This window comes from Thunnus maccoyii, chromosome 18 (genome assembly GCF_910596095.1).
Source record: "Thunnus maccoyii chromosome 18, fThuMac1.1, whole genome shotgun sequence".
Taxonomy (NCBI): domain Eukaryota; kingdom Metazoa; phylum Chordata; class Actinopteri; order Scombriformes; family Scombridae; genus Thunnus; species Thunnus maccoyii.
The window spans coordinates 13,357,813-13,376,362 of NC_056550.1; the positions used below are offsets into that span (position 1 = coordinate 13,357,813).

The window sequence follows — 18,550 nt, forward strand, 5'->3', positions numbered from 1 at the left end:
AGTATGGAAATATGAAACTGGCCTCTTTACAAGAACAATTTCCTCTACCTCTCAGAACATTTTAAAATGCACAACTAAAAACCGGATCATTCAAAAATATTCAATTGTCTAAATACACAGATTTCAGGTTTAGCTTATTTATTTGAGCGACAAATGTGTTTCTTACAGTAACTGATCAGTTCAATACCTCTAAAGATCCACAAGTCTAATTTTGACAATTAGACCCAGTCATATCACTGAATGCATTCTTATTCTACATATAGGAAATTAGATACTTATAAGCCATCTAATAGTCAATTTAGAAAAAAGGTCAGTACAAAAAACCAAGTATAAATACATAAGCGCTTCCAAGCCCCTGATCCAGCATGAGACAAGTCTCACCATTTCCTGTCTTCTCATTTGTTATCAGGGGCCCTCACAGCTTGGATCACAATGTCCCTAAACCTGCAGTAAGTTTGGTGAAGGTCCTTGTGCATTTATATGCGTGCATTTCCTGTTAAGCTGTTTTGCGTCCTTTAACCCATATCCTTCGGTTATTGAATGGTGAGAACATCAAGAGGCTCCATTTTAATTAAATAGCTTCACACTGATCCTAGATATCTAGATGTTATTGAAATATGAGGCTATTTTAAAAAACAAACTAAACTGAGGGATGAGAGTTTGATGATCAGATTTATTAGACAGAAAATCAACAAAAAACAAAATGCTTGTGAGATTCAGTGTATGAAACATTGTTTACAGGAAAATATATGTCAGATGTTCTGCACAACTGTATTGTCTCAAATTACCTTTATCAAAAAATCTCATTTACAATCTTGTCATGATATTGTCTGCTTTTTATTATACACAAACACAGGACAGACTCTCAATTACTGGTACCATTAAATTTACACTTCATCATTTAAAGTACAAAAAAAATCTAAAACTGAAAATATAGTAATGATTTAAAATGATAAATGACTAACTGATTCCAAATGTACATACTGTGTGAAAAAGGTTTCATGAACTAGTTACAGCACTTCTTATTCTTGGTCTATAATATTTCCATTAGATCATTTTATGTCTTGATCTTTTTTTTCAAAATCATTTGAACAGAGAATGTTTAACCTGCATTCATGATCATTTTGATACCTTAATATCCATAAGTCGTGTGTCTTGAGAATCATACCCAAGTAAAAGCTTTATCACTGGATACATCTTTGTGTATACAGCAGTGCTTATAACAAAATGGATATTTAGAAATATTTTGCACAGACCGTTAGACCACTATTATAGGCAGTGCTGTTATCATCACACATATAAGAAAGAAACCCCAACAAAACACAAAATGCTTATGAGATTCAGTGTATGAAACATAGTTTACAGGTAGTATACGTCAGATGTTCTGGACAACTGTATTGCCTTGCTGACCTTTATCCAAAAATCTCATATTTGCAATCTCATCATGATATTGTCTGCTTTTTATTATACACAAACACAAGGCAGACTCTCTGTTTACTGGTACAATTCAATTGCACTTCATCATTTAAAAGTAAAAAGTAAAGTAAAAAGCATAAAACTGAAAATATAGTAATGTTAAAAATTATTCCAAATGTACATACTGTGTAAAGAAGATTTAATGAATTAGTTACAGCACTTCTTACTCTGGTTCCTTAATATTTCCATTAGATCATCTTAAGTCTAGACCCTTTTTTAAAAAAGACTATGTCTCTTGCATTCATGATCATTTTTGATACCTCAATATCCACAATTCGTGTTTCTTGAGAATCATACCCCATGAAAGTCAGCTTTTTATTATACACAAACACAAGGCAGACTTTCTGTTTACTGGTACAATTCAATTACACTTCTCTGATCATTAAAAAAGTACAAACAAGTATAAAACTGAAAATATAGTAATGTTCAAAATAATTCCAAATGTACATACTGTATATAAAAAGTAAAAAAACAACAACTGTTTACAGAGTTTCTTACTCTGACTATTTCATATTTCCATTAGCAAGATTCTAGCCATATTTTAGTTTAGCTAGTCAGAAAAAAATATTTTGTTGACTGTCTATTCTTCAAAATTGTTCTGAATGTATTTACTTCAACCCTGACATATATTACAAAATGGTAGGTATGATTCAAATGATATTCTTGTGTTTGCTATGCAAATGCAGAGACTAATTTCACATGTAAATAGTTGTCATATAGAAACAAGGAAAGGCCTACAAAAGTCTTTGTGGCTCTAAGTCTAAGGGCTATTGTAGCTTAGCACTGATTTATGCAGATCTTGAGAGGTGCATTTGGGAGCATTGGAAATTACTCCATTACTTGGATGTCAAAGGCAACCACTCCATCAAACGAGAACCCTAAGTAGAAGGTGACACTTTCATTTCCATTTGGCAGGGAGGCAGAAAATCGAGGAAAGACCCTAATTTTGCTGTCTCTGGTTGTACCTTTGACAAATAAGTTTCCGTTTTCTGTCCATCCTTCAACACGTTTCAGTGACTGCACAACTTCCCTGGTTTTCCATACCTCCCCTCCAAGCCATTTCAGCTTTCTTTCACTTAGAGTGCCCTTAATCTGCTTTTCAATAGCACCTTTGTGGACAATCTTGTTAAGACCTTTTGCCTTTGCCAGAAAGAAGTGGGTCGCGATTCTGCTTTTCCTTGGACGCACATGTTGAATTTTTTGCTCATAGATTCTCTGAAGTGCATCAATGGCTGATGAGAGGATCTGACTACCAGCAGAACTGAGTTCATTGCTAGTCTCAGGCCAAAACAGAAGGGAGAGAAGGAAGAGAGCACTTGCTGATGACATGTTTCTCCCCTTTGTAATAAATCTCTTGCTGAGTTCTTGAAGCTTTTGAAGAGACAGGAGCTTTGAGGACCCAGGTAGAGTACAGTTGAGAGCTATTTGGCAAAAGATGAAGTTTGCAAGTTCTGTCTGGTCAAGGTAATTCCATGTCAGGTTTTCTGGGTACATGCTGATTATTGTCTCAAGTTTTTTTCCAGCTCTCTGTGGGTCTCTGTCATATAGTAATGAGAGGATGGAAGTAACATTTCCTCCACCAAGCTTGTAGGTCTTCATCTGTCTTTGGAATGGAGAAAGTTTTTCAGCTGGACTGGCAATGTCAGTGCTGCCGCTTTCAGCTGTTTGGTCACCCTCATCTGGTGTAGTGCAGAAAAAGCCAGCATATACAGCACTCTTTTTTGTCAACCATTTTCTAGGATTGTATACTTGTTCTGGATCCCTTGCATCAAGCTCTTCATCCTCCTCACTAATATCAGTTTGAAAGTAGCTGAGGTCTTCAGAGATGCACTCAAGTGTGTGGTACAAGCTCTTTTGTAATCCTTTCAACTGCTGATGAAACATCTGCCAGGGTTTTTTAACCTCTGCTGGTATGTAGTCTGTTAACAAGTACTGCATCAACTCTGATTTTCCAGTATCATTTGAAAAAACATCAACACCTGACAGGAATTTCAACAGCCTGCAGCCAACATCTACCTCTCCGTAGTATGAATTGTTAAAGCTGGCGGTCTCTTTCTTCTTTGCTTTTTCGGAGGCCCTGAAGGCAGAAATTCCCTTGAGTGCAATGCGTATGATTTCAATTCCCCTTTCAGGTGATGGTGATGGTTCTTTTTCCTCAAGTGTGTCATACAAGTGATAAAACCACCACTTGTAAACTTGTCCCAATGTGTCGAGGACAAATGTATCATATGGAAGAAGAGATTTTGCTTTTTCTGCCCATTCTAGGGCCTCTTCAAATCTCAAATTTGTGTAAAGCAGCCGGGCAAGCTGTTGTGCCACGAACGCATCTTCTCCCAAACCTAGGTAAGCAGCTTTCATGAGATCAACAGCTTTCTGAACATGACCTCTGGTTTTGCTGACATGCTCAATAAGGGGTGAAAAAGCTGTGTCTTCAGGATCTCCTCTGCTCTTTTTGTTGCGTCTGATGAAAAGAGTTTTGATGAACTTCAGGAACTCATCTCTGTCGAACCTGTGATTGATAAGTACCTTGTCGTTGATGAGATCCATGGCAATATCACACTGAGGCAAATTTGCAGACAGCTGACGCAGAATTTCCTTTGCCACTAGTGGATGAATAATCCGTATTGATGAGATGTGTGTTGAACCATCTCTAAGATGGATGAAAATAAGCCTAGCTTCATCACTGAGATGATCCACAAATGCATGGTACTGAGCTCCTTCCACATGGGTAGCTATGCCGAGAGATGCTTCACAGTGTGACACCGATATGTATGAATCTTCCACATAGCAATTCAAGAGAGCCACAAATCTGATGAGGCGAGTGATAAGTGATGAATGATCAATGTTATCTAAAAGGTTTTTCACAAAGTCCTTAATGTAACTTTTACTGAACTCTTCACTCATCAGCACAAACGTGAGGATGAAATCTGGTTGAAACTGCAGTTTGAGTTGTTCAAGCTTTTTTGTGAACAGAGGCTTCTCTGCCGTTGTCAGCTTATGTGTGACTGCTACTGTTTGAGATGGCGATGCTCTGCACATTCTTTCTGGGTCATTTGACCTGTTGCAGATGAGCAGGATGAAGCACAACACAGACTGACTTATTTTTTTGGTTGCTGTGACATTTCCAAGCTCCCGTCTGAGATCATGTATGTCATCTGCATTGCGGTCCTCTAGCAGCAGAAGTACTGGAAGACAGTTGTTTTTGTCTCTCTCATCATGTTCCCTCAGTTTCACTGCATGCTCACACACAGTTGTGATTTCTTTACACTGTTTAACAACTGCACACCGTACTTTTGTCCTCCAACTCCAGAGGACCTGTCGTGCCACTGTGCTTCCACCACTGCCAGGTTGGTGGTATATGTTCACACTCTCAATTGAACGAATGACGTTACTACAATGTACCATGTTGTCCAGGATTGTGTTTGCTTCTTGGTAGGCATCCCTCTTTATGATATCCCCACACTTGTGTTTGTCAGCAAGCCAGAAGTTGATCCAGTCTATCTTTCCGCCTCGATAAAAGTAGCTCTCAATTTGTTGGATTTCATCCTCGCTCATGATCTCCAGTTTTGTATCATCACACTGGTCAACACTGATGATTTCCAAAGAATCTAGCATGGCCTCTGCAACTGACTTTAAGAAGCATCGTCCGCCATTTAAGACGGGTAATGTCCTTGTGAGTTGATTCTTTGAGAGCTGAATGCTTTGAACTGTGGCATCCACACGACTCAGTGGCATTTCAACAATGCTGATCTCTTTAAGTGTAGACTTGTGACAAGACATTTCTGCAAGATTTGACCACTTTTTGTAGTTTTCCTTTGACTCTGATATGACTGCCAAAAAATCATGTCCATTCATCTCTGCATAGAATTCATGGAATGTCTCAACAAGAGGCTGCTCAACATCAGACATGAGCAGGAAGAGGACTACAAATGAACGCCTTGGAAGGATATCATTGCAGATGAGCGACACTGTTTTTTTCAGTTTCTTTTTTCTTGTTTTGATCCAGGTTTTTTCATCGCAGGTTTGTTCTCCGCCAGGGAAGTTGTTTCTTCCATTGCAGAAAATCCAGCTTGTTCTCTCAAAAAGCTGCAAAGAATGTATGATGTCAACAGTTTTTAAGCCATCATTGATTGCATAGTCATCAAGAAAGTGAAGGTTTACAGCCTTCTGCTCCTTATATCTACCACAGAGACCTGATTCCTTTGAATCAGGGTCAAAATCAAACACACAGAAAAGATTCATGTGAACCAAGAAGCCTATGCTGTCAAGATGCTCTGGGTGAAATCTGTTTGTCACAATGATGTAAAACAGAGAGTTGTCCATGTGTGTTTTTCCACATGTTAAGAGGATGGAGAGTTTCCTCTTTTGATCCGCTTTAGAGTCAACAGCTGTTTGATTGCTTGAAGATTCTGCCTCCTCTCTCTGTTGGTCTTTCTCTCTCAGTTGTTGGATGAATTGAACAAGGTCATCTTCAGGTATACGGGGTGTGTTAGCTCCCACTCTGTGATAGGGAACTTTCTCTTCACATTTTACTTTGTTGTCCTTCTCAGAGAATTTTGGGACACCAACATAGTAAAGCTTATCTTTTACAATGCTTGCTTTTGGGACAACATCATATTCAATGACCCATGTTTTCTCAGTAGTTTCCTTGTCAAAGACCTCAATGAATCGGGGGTTCCTTATGCAATTCCTGGCATCAGATTGTTGATTTGATCCTTTGAAGCATTTTTCAATGTAGTCTAACGCATCCACAAAATCTTGATTCCTGACAGGTATTCCTATAATTTCACCATGCTGGTGTTTGCCTCTTAATTTGTCCATAATCCCAAAATGAATTGTGCCATTGGTTCGCATATTCATGCATGCACATGCAAATCTTAACACCTCACTTGCTACTTTTGTTTGTAGCTTTTTTGACTCTAATTTGTGGGCAATCTCCAGTGACTTATATTCATGACATGGAACAATCATGTTATCAATCCCTGTCTCTGGTGGAAGCACATTGTGTTTGACATATCTGCAGCTTGGTTCACGCTGGTCAAATTTCTGATAGTCACAGAAAGATGAAGTTACTCCTGTAGAAGTTGAGCTGTCACTGCACTCTGTAGGAATATTCTCTCTTTCTGCTCTTTCACAAGGTTTTTGTGAAGAGGGGTTTGGTTCTTGTCCTGGAATTAACAAGTCCTCTTTTATGTCATATTTACTTTTACCACTTAAATCTTTTCCTTTTTTCAGTTTGTTTGGTTCGGACTTTAGAAGCTGATCTCTTTTCTTGAGTAGGTGTTCAATTTGGCCACCTTTCATTCCAATTGTTGTGCTGAGGAATTCCCTCTGTAGAGTTGTGAGAACTGGCCCTGTCACTTCCTCCTCTGACAGTTTTATTATGTAGTTCTCTTTTATTCCAATACCTCTCAACCAGGAGCTCACATGAGATTCTGTCCATCTGTCATAAGGCAGTTCCTGCCATCCTGTGGAACAAAATGTTAAAACCAAGTGTCACAAAACAGCAGTTTAATACATATTTGACATGTACTGAGGAGTCATTTTACTATAGCAAGAAAAACCAGCAAGTGCCACACACTGTATAGTTTCATGTCTTTGAGTAACAGTGATCATGTGAATGGTCATAATTGGGCATATTCTAGCGTACTCTCATCAGTCACATGTTCCTCTATTTGATATTTTTTGTTGTTGCTGCCATTTCCTTATTTACTCTGCAGACTTTTTTTTAACCTGCAGAAATAATCATTTGCTTCATTTACATCAAAAGAAAAAAGAATAAATAAGGTTTTGTTGCTTGAGCTTAAAAGGGCACAAATAGTATTTAACTACTGCAGGAGACATTTGTCATTTTTCATACTGTGGTGACATTCGCATGACACTGCGGATTCCTGTCATTGTTTACTGTTAGTGTTGTTAAAGATCAACAATCAGTCCTTGATGTTTCTACTTGCTATGCATGTAACTAATGCTTATAATAAATATAATACTAAAATAGACTCACATTTGAGAACAAGGAAGGTTGGAAAGCCAAATGTAGACAGGTTTTACTGACGTGTAAGTTGTTTTGTATTGAAAAGTGAAATGTTTTAAGTACTTCTGGGTTTAAAGGGTCAGCTCACCCAAATTACTGTATAAAATATACATTTTTCCACTTGTTCCTTGTGGTCCCAGCATTGCATCTGTTAAAGGCTAATTCATCTAACTTGTAGTATGTTTAGAATCACAGCTAACACACATGTGATTCTATACATACTACAATCGGGGGTCAGCTGATGCATTCATGACAGAACAACAAAAAAAGTCTAAAAAAGAAAATTGTGCATTCAAGCGGTTAATGAGACCTTGACCATGAACCATGGCCATGAATGAGCTTTTTTTTTTTTAGAAATTAGGATTTTTGTGTGTGTGTGTGTGTGTGATTTGAGTTCCACTTTGTTCCCCTTTCCATTTGGTACTGTCAATTATTCTGAATTAATCTCTAAATATAATACCTAAAATGCACTCTGGTCAAAGGGCAACTTGTAAGGAGGAAAAACACTGCTGCACTGACCTCTAGAGGATGAGAGGTTCAAGTCTTTTGCACTTCTGATCATGTATTAGTGAGCACAACCAACTGTGATCTGACATTGCACAGTTGTACACTGTGAAGTGTAGTGGTGTACAAGGTTGAGATAAGAGCATGGCAACTGCTAGAAGGCAGTGCATGCATAATTCTAAACCTAGTTATGCCCAATCTAATATTGATGCCCAGCACAATTATCACCCTGGTGTCAATATTTATGTGTAAACTGCTACAGTTGGAAAACAGAAGAACAAGATGAAGAATATCTTGGGTCACATGTGCAAATTTAATATATTACATTTAAGATATCTTGTAAGTGCAGTGCAAAACAATGGAAAAAATTCAGGGTTTTACTTAACATGTCCAAAAAAATGTATCTCATCACAGTGTCATCTTGTACAATATTTTATTATGATACGTTGGCTAATACTGAAATGCCAAAGCATAATTTTTATGAAAGTGTGTGAAGACTTTATATGGACATGTGCCACACAAACTCTATTAGAAGTGGTGACTTTGTTTAATCAACAATCAACAGCTCTTGGACACAGAAGAATTAATACTGTTTCCTTGAATTAGCACTGGTACTTAATGGCACCAGACTAACTGGATAAAGGACTATATAATTGTACCATATATCCTGCCCTTATTTCTACTACACGGTAGCAATACTTTATGCAACATTTTATACTCACCCATTTCTGTGGAGCTGCTTTCCATTTTTCATAGATGTTCCTAAGGACAGCAAAAGACTAACATTTAATATTTGTTACACGATACTGTAACTTTGTTTTTTTTAATAATCATTGACGTGCACATGTACACTAGACCAAATATCACACTTAACATATGCAGCACAACATTGATAGACTGTCTTCCTTTGACTTCTTATCCGTTCACTACAGCTATATCCTGCACTCGTCTCTACTTGGTCTCCTTTTTTTTTTTTTAATTATCATTCACATGCACGCTAGACCAAATATCACACTTACCATGTGCAGCACAACACTAGAGCACTTGTATCATTGTTGATCAGGTATCAATCTTGCTCTGTCTTTGTTGGTGAAAAAGCAGTGTTAGCACACATTCCCTCAACACTCTAATGTGTTTGAAATTTACTTGTATACAAAATCAGAATGAAAATTTGTTTTTTCATCATTTATTTTGTATGTATACGAGTCAGTTTTATAACATGTAGTTATCTGCCTGGCAAATATATCTCTCGTGGCAGTGATTAATGATAAAAACTACTGGCTCTTGTGCTAGATTATGCATTTATACCATGTAAAGTTTTTATGTATGGACCAAGTCAAATTTCATGAGCAAATTTGTACTTTGTCCTCTTTACCTCATGCACACAAATTAGTAACTCCTTCTGGAGTTACTGTAGCAGTAGGAAATTAAGTTGCAGATTGTTGTGGCAACCAAACAAATACATTCCTTCATATTAATTTATTAATTCAGCACACTTGTGCTTGTCCCTTTTCAATATTATGTTCTGCACACAGTTTCCTCTGAGTGTTTTCTCAATTTACTCAAAACTTGCTAATGAATGTTTGATAAATTGCCTTGTTTGCACCACATATATAAATGTGTAAAAACATAGAATATAAAAATACAGTATTTCTGTCACAAGTGTCACAGAAAAGTAAATGAAGCTCTAGGAATCCTTGTGCATCACTGGTCTTTGGGATAGTAATATGGTGCATTTTAGCCAACGTGATATCCTGTCCACTGTTTTTCAGAAATTATTTTGATAGATTTCATGAAATAAGTCTGAGCGAATCCTACATTCTACATTATTAAAATGCAAAATGGCACTGTTATTTCATTTGGTTTAGGGGTTTAGGAGTCACATTGTCTGCCAATGTAAAACTGAAGAATCCATCTCATTTAATTTTGTTATAATTAAAGAAGGGTTATTATTTGGAGTACACAAAATTTTCATTTTGTCAAATTATGTGTTTTCAAACATGAAAAGTAAAATGACTTTAAATGTCGTGGTTTTGTCAGCATGTACACACAAATGGCAAATTAAATTCCAGTTTGATTTGAAGCTGTTCTACAAGCTTATCGGACAAAAATGACCTCCCTCTATTCTGATATTATGTATTTTCTTTGTGTTGAATGCATCTTAAGGAATGTAAGAAACCTTTAGTTGAGGCATCATGTTCATGTGTCATAAAGACAAATGTGGAATAACATCTAATAACATCATTCGGGATCATCAAATTTACATAGTTGCATATTCAGTCCAGTTGACTACAACATTTTAAAGCAAAACACCACTCAGAAAAAAAGCATGAATATCAGAAAACAAGATCCTTAGCATGTTTCTTATTAATTCAAGCTGCAACTTTATCCCCACAGGTACAATAGACTGAGCCAATGTCCATGTATCAATTCTACCAGCGCAATTCTATTATTCTAATTTGCCTTGAACAACATCCGATATGTACAAGGCTTTCATTTGCAAAAAAATATACAATATATTTGGTTTTGCAAATATATATATATGTATATATAAATATATATATATAGCTGCAGAACGGAAAGATTATGATCGTCCCCAGACACAAAACGTAGCAGACAAAAAATGAAAACATGTTTTGGAACATTAGGTTATAAATGTATTAGACTGAATCGGATAAATCTGCAAAAACAGTTTTAAAAAGACTCTAAAGCTTATAAAACTCATTGCACCTACCAGTATCCTGATCTCATAGGCAACCTCTATTCAACAGCCCACTTCCTGCTTTACTTGGTGCATTAAGTACTGCGTATTGTTCTGTTATTGTCAGGGGTGTGTCTCTAGTTTGAACCCCGATTTATTTTTATATAGCACATACACTTGACAGTTTTCCACTTACTCACTTGTTTATAAACTGATTTTGCCAAATGAATGTTATTAAAGGCTATACTGTACAACTTCATACTAGACAATATTTGTTGATCAACCATCCATCTTTATATACTAATCATAGTATATGACAGTAAAGCTACTTTCAGACATGTACCTCTTTACATTAATCTGATAGCAGTTTAACATGTCACTCTCATGAAGAAGCACCTGGGTCACTTTTATGACATGCCTATAGACGGCAGTAAAAAGTGTTGTAGAAAGGCTCATTTCATGAACATCTAATGATGAATACATGAGGCAAGCAGCAGCAAGATACTCATTTTGACCAGAAACTGTCATCACTCTTTACCATACATCTCAAACAGTAAAATTGTTGTGTCACTACTGCTTAGCCTATGACTGAAACATAAAGGATCCTTTGTGCTGCCCTCAAATGCTTGGTTGTCCAAAATGAAGAGATTATTTTATGAAGCAAACATGGACCTGTTCCAAAGGTGATTTCATGTTGTTTGGGTCAGCTGAAAATCAAAACTATTTTATGTTGGCTGAGTTACAAGATATGTTTCTCTCTTTCTCAACAGGAGAACAGAAACCAATAAAAACTGAATGAGTAGGAATAGAAACTTAGCAGGAAATTGAAACTTAGAGAGCAACACAACCCTGCCCAGGCAGAATATGTAGCAGAGGAAGGAAAAAAAAAAAAAAAAAACACATTTTGAAACAAGAATTTATACTTGACATTTTTGGACATTTAACTTGAATAAGAGTGTTGGGTGGAGAAATTTCCTTCCTAAGTTTTCTAGATCTTTGGGGGTGAACAGAACCCAAGTAAGTATTAAGCTGGACACTCCAAACAACTAAAAGGCTTCCAGTAGCTGAAAGAAAGCTCAGGACTCTCTGAGAGAGGAGAGAACCATTAAGTTTCCTTTCCTTACTGCTTCTTTAAAAGCAACATTGATTAATGCTCATTAGAAAATTAGTGCTACTTTTATGTACTTTCTTGTATTTTATTGTTTTATTCAAAATTTTAAAAATATATATTTGAGTATCTGTTAATACAATTTCTGTGTGTGTAGTGCGGAGGGGGCCACAACTGCATTTCATTGTGCAACCCTGTATTGTGTAATGACTGAACCTTGTCCAAAATACTGTCCAGATGTGTGGGTGGAATAAAACTCTTGTCTCATGGTGGTGCCAGGTGATTAGAAAGATGAGAATAAAACTGATGATAACATCCACTCGCTCATTATACTCATTTACAGGATACAAAAGATAGAAATGTGTTGATTTTGTACACAGTCATTAGGAGATGTGATTTCACTTTTGTTCTGAGTGAACTGTAATTACTCTAGGCAACACTTTATATGAAATACATTGCACAACCATTTGTCATAACAATTTGTCATACCACTCACGCATTGAGCCAATCCCATTTGAAGTCTTTGCACATCAAACTCTATGGTCTATCTCATGGAGTTACATTTTCAAAAAGGACATACAGAACCTCTTTAGTATCTAAAACAAAAGTGTTATGTCCTGTAAATCTGGTATGAATCATTTTAAATGTCACCACCAAGGGAAATATTTGACTGTTTATTGTCCAGATATTTGTTCTTTTCCTACTTGCTTGGGAAAATCATCAAAGGGCCAATAGTCGCAGTGCCACAGACTGTAATATCTGAAAAAGTCAAAATATTTTGCAAGAGCATTAGTTGACCATAAAACCAACAGTCAAACTTATTTAAATAGCACATTATGCATCAAATGCAACTCCAAGTGCTGAACATAAAGAGTTAAAAAGAGCATGAGTTTAAATAACATTTAAATGAAAATAAATAGTATAATAAAACTAATAATAAAAACATATGAGAAAGTAAAAGTGCAAGTTGAAATAAATATGCACTAGATAAAAATCTAGGCTAAAAAGGTGTGACTTAAGTTTCTTTTAAAGATATCCCCACACTCTCAGGTCCTCCAGCAGGCCATTCCACAGGCTGGGCCATAGTGGCTAAAAGCGGCCTCACCGTGGGTCTTAGACTGGACCCTAGGAACAACCAAGAGCCAACTACCAGAGGACCTCAGGGATCTAGTGGGTACATACCTTAAAAGCATGTCAGACAAGTAGTCGGGAGCAAGACCATTTAGTGGTTTGTAGCTCAATAAAAGAATCTTAAATCAATTCTAAAACCAACAGGTAGCCAGTGCAGTGATTTTAAAACAGGTGTAACGTTTGCTGTCCTTCTGGTCCTGGTCAGCACACGAGCAGCTGAAGGAGTGCATTACAATAATCCAGTCTACTAGTGATAAAAGCGTGCACTCATTTCTTAGTATTGGCCAGAGAGAGAAATAGACAGTCTGGCAATATTCTTCAAATGACAAAAGGCAGATCTGATCACATTCCAGATGTGTGCATCGAAGGTCAAATTAGAGTCTAGGATGACAGCTAGGTTTTTAGCCTGGTGCCTGGGAGTGTCAGTGACTTCAATTTAGAGGTCAGTTTCTCTCTCTCTCTGTGCCACTGCACCAATGATGAATACCTCTGTTTTATCCTAGTTGAGCTGAACGAAGTTCTGAGTCATCCAAGCATTAATGTCTAAAATACACTTGTGGAGGGCATCTATAGGGCTCATGTCATTAGGAGACATAGCGTTATAGAGATGAATATCATTGGCGTAAATGAAAATTGATGCAATGTCTCCTGATGACATTGCCAAGGGACAGCATATAGGATCGAGCCTTGTGGTATGCCACAGTTGACATATTTCTTAGAGGAGATGCAAATAAGATGTAAACCACTTAAGAACAGTGCCAGAGAGGCCTACACATTTATGTAGTCTATGAGAATATTGTGGTTGACTGTATCAAATGCTGCACTCAGGTCAAGGAGAACAAGGATGGAGAGTTTTTATGTGTTTAAGTTAATTCTAAGATTGTTCACAACCTTTACCAAAACTGTTTCTGTGCTGTGATGGGCCAAAAAACCTGACTGAAAATTTTCAAAAATGTAGTTTGAGGTAAGAAAATCATTTAGCTGCTTAAAAACTAATTTCTCTTAAATTTTCCCCAAAAATGGAAAATTAGAAATTGGTCTAAAATTGCTGAGTACAGATGAGTCAAGGTTATTTTTCTTCAGGAAGGGTTTCACCATAGCAGTCTTAAGTGTGGTTGTCTGCAAAGAATAGTTAATAATAGCTTGGCTCTCATCTGATAAACAGTTAAAAATTGTTGATGTTGAAAAGGTGGTGGGGATGGGATCAAGAGGGCAAGTGGAGGGCTTAAGCTGTGATACCACCTTCAGGAGCATTTCAGCACCAATCAGGGCAAAAGACTCTAGGGTTACTTCACATAGTGAGGTATGGTATTCTGGGCTATCACACTTAAGATGAGTAACCCAGACCTGATGGTGGTTATCGTATCCTTGAAGTATGCTGCAAACTCTTCACATCTAGATGTGGAGGAAAGATCACAAGAGTCTAAGAGGAAAGGGTTAATCAGACGGTCAATTGTTGAGAAGAGGATATTTGGATTATTCAGATCATCACAAATCAGTTAGGAGAAATGAGCTTGTCTAGCATTTCTGATGCCTTATTGTACACACCAGGATGCTCCTGGAAAATGTCATGGTAGACATGTAATTTAGACTTTCTCCATTTTCTTTCTGCCACACGAACAAAGATTTAATTTAGTAATTTTGACATTTTTTCCAGGGGGCTCTCTGTTTGGGGTTGGCTTTTTTTGTTTGTTTGACAGGGTCAACAGTATCTATATTTGATATAAGTTTGGCAGTTAGGCAATTTACCAGATCGTCACATGAGGAGGGTAAAATAACTGCTGGTATGCTGTCTACTCAGGTCACAAAATTTGCTGCAACCTCAGCCTGTGCTGTTCAGGCTAAAACCGAAAAAGAATACACGAAAATTATCAGACATAGCCACATCAACAATGGGGGATACATAAACAATAAGTCCATGTTATGGATGGGACCAGTGAAATGCTGAGTAAAATCCATATAAGTCAGAATATTTAAAAAAATTCCATTGCTTTGGAATCTGATTTATTGTTTATGTGTAATTTGTTGTTTAAGCCTAATCTAAATCTAATGTATACAACATTACTAATGAAACACTTTGATCTTGTCTGCATGCTTATTTAGCTCTAGAGCATACTTACCTTTTGGAGAACTTTCATGACACCTACTGTCACAACACCGACAAACGTCATCATTTCCGTCCACATTTTCCCATCTGAAGAGAAAGGAATACTTGAGTATGCTTTGTTATCAGTATTTTGATTTAATGGACTTTGTCTTACACATAAGACACATTCTGTAGTTGTGAGCTGTCATAACATGTGATTACCAAACATGTAGTTTGGAGTTAGTTTGCAGTTTCTCTGGTTGTCTTTGTTTTCCTCTTACAGTTTTCTCATTTTTGAGAGAAATAGCAGCTAATCTGGGTATAACTAAATATCAACTTTATTCAGAATTGCTTTGGGAACTCTTCTCTTCTATCACTTTAAATTGACAGATCTCATCAGTGTAGTACAATTTCTAACTTTGGGAACGCACACACAGCAAGGTGCAGAGCTTCAATTCAAGTTCATCAAAAGTAAAACACATCTCACAACTCTTCTCCAGGAACACCATTAATTTTGATTACCATTTGTTCAAACATAAATTTGGATTTCAGGGATGCTCACTTTAGTAAACCAAAGTAAGCCTATAAACATGTGCATGACGTATCAGGAAAGTTAGCTGTACTCTTCTGTTCCCTGAAATTACAGAAAGTTGAAAAACTCAGCCTGAGTTAAACTGCTTGAATAAGTTCTTTGTTGTGTACTTTTCAGCTTAGAGTGATAGAAATTTTATAATCAACCAACTGTGAATATCTCTTACATGTACTTGCAACTGACAATTTTACAGCACTGTGCTGCAGTGCATGACAGCAAAGTTCTTTTAAGAACCCTTTAACAAGTTGATCTTACAGCTTTTTATGACTCTCAGATTCTTTATGATTCTTGCAACATAGAATAAAGTCAGCTGTCGGCAAGTTTCAACAATTACAATGAAGGACTTTTAGTGACAACATATTCTGATTGATTAAACATCAGCCACTAGATATTCCGAGCAGTTGAAAGATTTACTGCTACATTAGAGTCTCTCACAGATTTCTTGTAACGCATCTTATTGAAATGTGCCACTATATGTCAGGTGGAGTCGAAGGCTTACTAAACCTGTACAAAACTTTGTATGGTAAAGGAAGGAGCAGTTCCCAGGTGGCCATATTCAAAAGGGAAAAGAAAAATCACCTTGAATGCACATAATTGCAGGCCTTGTTCATGGGGCTGCTCTTCCACATTTCAGAAGAAGCCTTCAGTTGGCATGTGATAAATATCTAAACAGGAGACCATAGAAATGTCATTATACAACCTTGGAGCATTTCCAATAATTTTTAAATTATGGTGGTCATAAGTGGCTCACTGAGTTCCTCGGATCCTGGTGAAACAGGAACACATCAAGCTGCAGTTGAAGTGCATTGGGCCTCGTTCGGGGTTGGAACAGTGTGTTTGATCCTTCCTCTTTTGCATCAGTGAGGCACCTAACAAAAATCAGTTTCAGCAATACAGTCAAAAGAAAATTTGTAGTGTCGCACTGTACACTGAGCTACTCTTACCCATTGTTTTCGATGAAGTAGTATCTGGGGACTGATGCTGCATCAGGTGTCAGAGTGGCGACACAGCTGTCAACAAAGAGTTGTCTTGGTCCTGGATCAGGACCAGTGTAAGATGCTTCGAGGTGCAGGACGTCTCCAAGGTAAAAGACACTGGAGAAAATCTCTCTTGTCCAGTCATCTATATGTAGACAAAGACATCATTACATGAACGTGTATTAAGGAAAAACAAAATAATGCAGGAGTCTACACGTACCAGTCATCAGCTTTAAGGAGAAAGCAGAGTTCCCTGTTGAATACTTTGCAGAAGTTGAGAGCGTGAGGGGCAACTGCTGAGCGCTACTGCTCACAAAGTGTGTCCTGTCCCAGTAAGTAACACGTCAGACATTATGAAGCAGCCCTTGAGCAAAACTTTCTTCTCTGTACAAGATAATGGTTGAAATGTACATACCTTTTATAGTGACAGGAAACAGGAACTACAGCATGGGTCATCCTTGTAATGCCATGATAACTGGAAGCTGGTGAGAATATCAGCTCGTTTGAGTAGATCACAGAGTCCTCAGTTATCTAGACATGGATATAAAAACAGCAACTTACTGAGAAACAGAGGGTTACTTAAAAGATCACAAATAAATCCATCAATGTGGCATATGACACAGTATGATCAACTTACAGTTAAGTTAGACCCACAGTCTTGAAGTCCAGCCTTTATGACATATTCAGTGTCACTAGCAGGGGCAGCTTGGCACTGACTGCTCTCTGAATGCTCCGCTTCTCCCAAAAAAAGCTCTTCCGGAGACACAAGATGCCCATTTCCATACAGGTCAGCCTTTACCAGAATGATCATTGATGCTTCTGTGCATTGTACACGGACAGTGGATCCGTCATTGAGTTGTGGTCCGCGGATGTTTTCAGAGTCAATTCTAAATGTAGCAGATTTATATTCCCTTCCCTCAGGATCGATCATGGGTCCATCTTTCAAAGATCGAATGGCATCTGCAACAACAAAGGCAAATGATAACAGCAGCAGCGCCAGAGAAACTGTGTGACTCGCAATCAACATTGTCCTCTTTGTTTGCAACAACAGGACAATTTCTGGAAATGTGAAACACAGTAAAGCAAAGATAAGTGATGGTGATTTAAGAAGTCAAATGCAGAAGACTTAAACACTCAAGGTAACTCTCCCAGTATCTTAAATACTCCTCAGTTCAGACCAATCAAATCACATGGAGAGGACAGCTGGCTGTAATTACTAATTACCTGATGTGGCAGAATTAGACAAAGCTGCAGTCACACTGAGTTACCTGCATATGATTGGTCCACACTCAACATTGTACTGGAACACATGTGCACTGATGCTCTTTCCTTGTGTATGAATAGTGAAATTGATAAATACTGAATCCATAGATAACTGATATTCATTGTAAATGTTTCCCCATTTTATCTCATTATTGGCAACATTTTTCTTTCTTTTCTTTTTCATCTTTTATATCATGGCTGACAAAGTTATGTTGATGCATGACATTATTGTACATCTTCAATATGAAGTTTGATCATTTTTGATCAAACTTTTTGGAATTTACAATTTATGTGAATCAGTGTGAATTGCAGAAAAAGTTTTGGGAAGAGACACTTTGTCACTGTACTGTAGATAATGGTTTTGTTTTTGTTGTAATAGTCAGAGTAGTCTGACCAGACTCTCATACAGCTTTGACTGACCAAAATGTTCAAATCCAGATCGGAAATCACAGAGAACAATGTTGTCAGTACCAGGCAGGATAGTGTATGACTAGTACAAAAACATGTTTTCTCTAATGAGACAAATACACCAATAGATTGTTATTCATACCCCCATTTACAGCTATAAGCAATCATTGTTTCCTACAGTGTACAGCAGGGAGAACAGACAATATTTAGACTAAACATGCTTTATATTCTTGTCAACCAATAGAACTATATTTCTTGGTAGTGATTGCT

The 18,550-nt window shown here is 37.3% G+C and overlaps 2 protein-coding genes across 3 annotated transcripts; both read right to left on the reverse strand.

Annotated features, from left to right (window-relative positions):
- Positions 1–543: 543 nt before the first annotated feature.
- Positions 544–12,396, reverse strand: LOC121883627 (sterile alpha motif domain-containing protein 9-like). Its single transcript, XM_042392003.1, has 4 exons — positions 11,059–12,396; positions 9,034–9,095; positions 8,737–8,776; positions 544–6,944 (listed from the first exon to the last, which is right to left on the reverse strand). The coding sequence occupies exons 3-4, from the start codon at positions 8,759–8,761 to the stop codon at positions 2,305–2,307; spliced, it is 4,665 nt and encodes a 1,554-aa protein (XP_042247937.1). The 5' UTR covers positions 8,762–8,776; positions 9,034–9,095; positions 11,059–12,396; the 3' UTR covers positions 544–2,304.
- Positions 12,397–12,484: 88 nt separating this feature from the next.
- On the reverse strand, positions 12,485–17,766 carry LOC121883629 (zona pellucida sperm-binding protein 3-like). Of its 2 annotated transcripts, XM_042392006.1 has the most exons (9): positions 17,247–17,766; positions 17,025–17,140; positions 16,830–16,933; positions 16,577–16,754; positions 16,384–16,501; positions 16,212–16,297; positions 15,075–15,148; positions 14,302–14,349; positions 12,485–12,582 (listed from the first exon to the last, which is right to left on the reverse strand). In XM_042392006.1, exons 1-8 carry the CDS (start codon positions 17,634–17,636, stop codon positions 14,312–14,314), a joined length of 1,104 nt encoding a protein of 367 aa, XP_042247940.1. In that variant the 5' UTR covers positions 17,637–17,766; the 3' UTR covers positions 12,485–12,582; positions 14,302–14,311. The 2 variants fall into 2 exon arrangements, with proteins under 2 accessions (XP_042247940.1, XP_042247939.1); XM_042392005.1 differs by lacking the exon at positions 14,302–14,349.
- Positions 17,767–18,550: the final 784 nt, after the last annotated feature.

Bases quoted from the DNA above. Each gene is read 5' to 3' on its own strand.
- LOC121883627 (XM_042392003.1), bottom strand. From the start codon at position 8,761: ATGGAAAGCAGCTCCACAGAAATGG. The intron at 6,945-8,736 runs GTGAGTATAAAA...TTTGTTCCACAG, and splicing joins AAGCAGCTCCACAGAAATGG to GATGGCAGGAACTGCCTTAT.
- LOC121883629 (XM_042392005.1), bottom strand. From the start codon at position 17,636: ATGTTGATTGCGAGTCACACAGTTTCTCTGGCGCTGCTGCTGTTATCA. The intron at 17,141-17,246 runs GTAAGTTGATCA...ATCCATGTCTAG, and splicing joins ACTGTGGGTCTAACTTAACT to ATAACTGAGGACTCTGTGAT. The intron at 16,502-16,576 runs GTAAGAGTAGCT...GATTTTTGTTAG, and splicing joins TACTTCATCGAAAACAATGG to GTGCCTCACTGATGCAAAAG.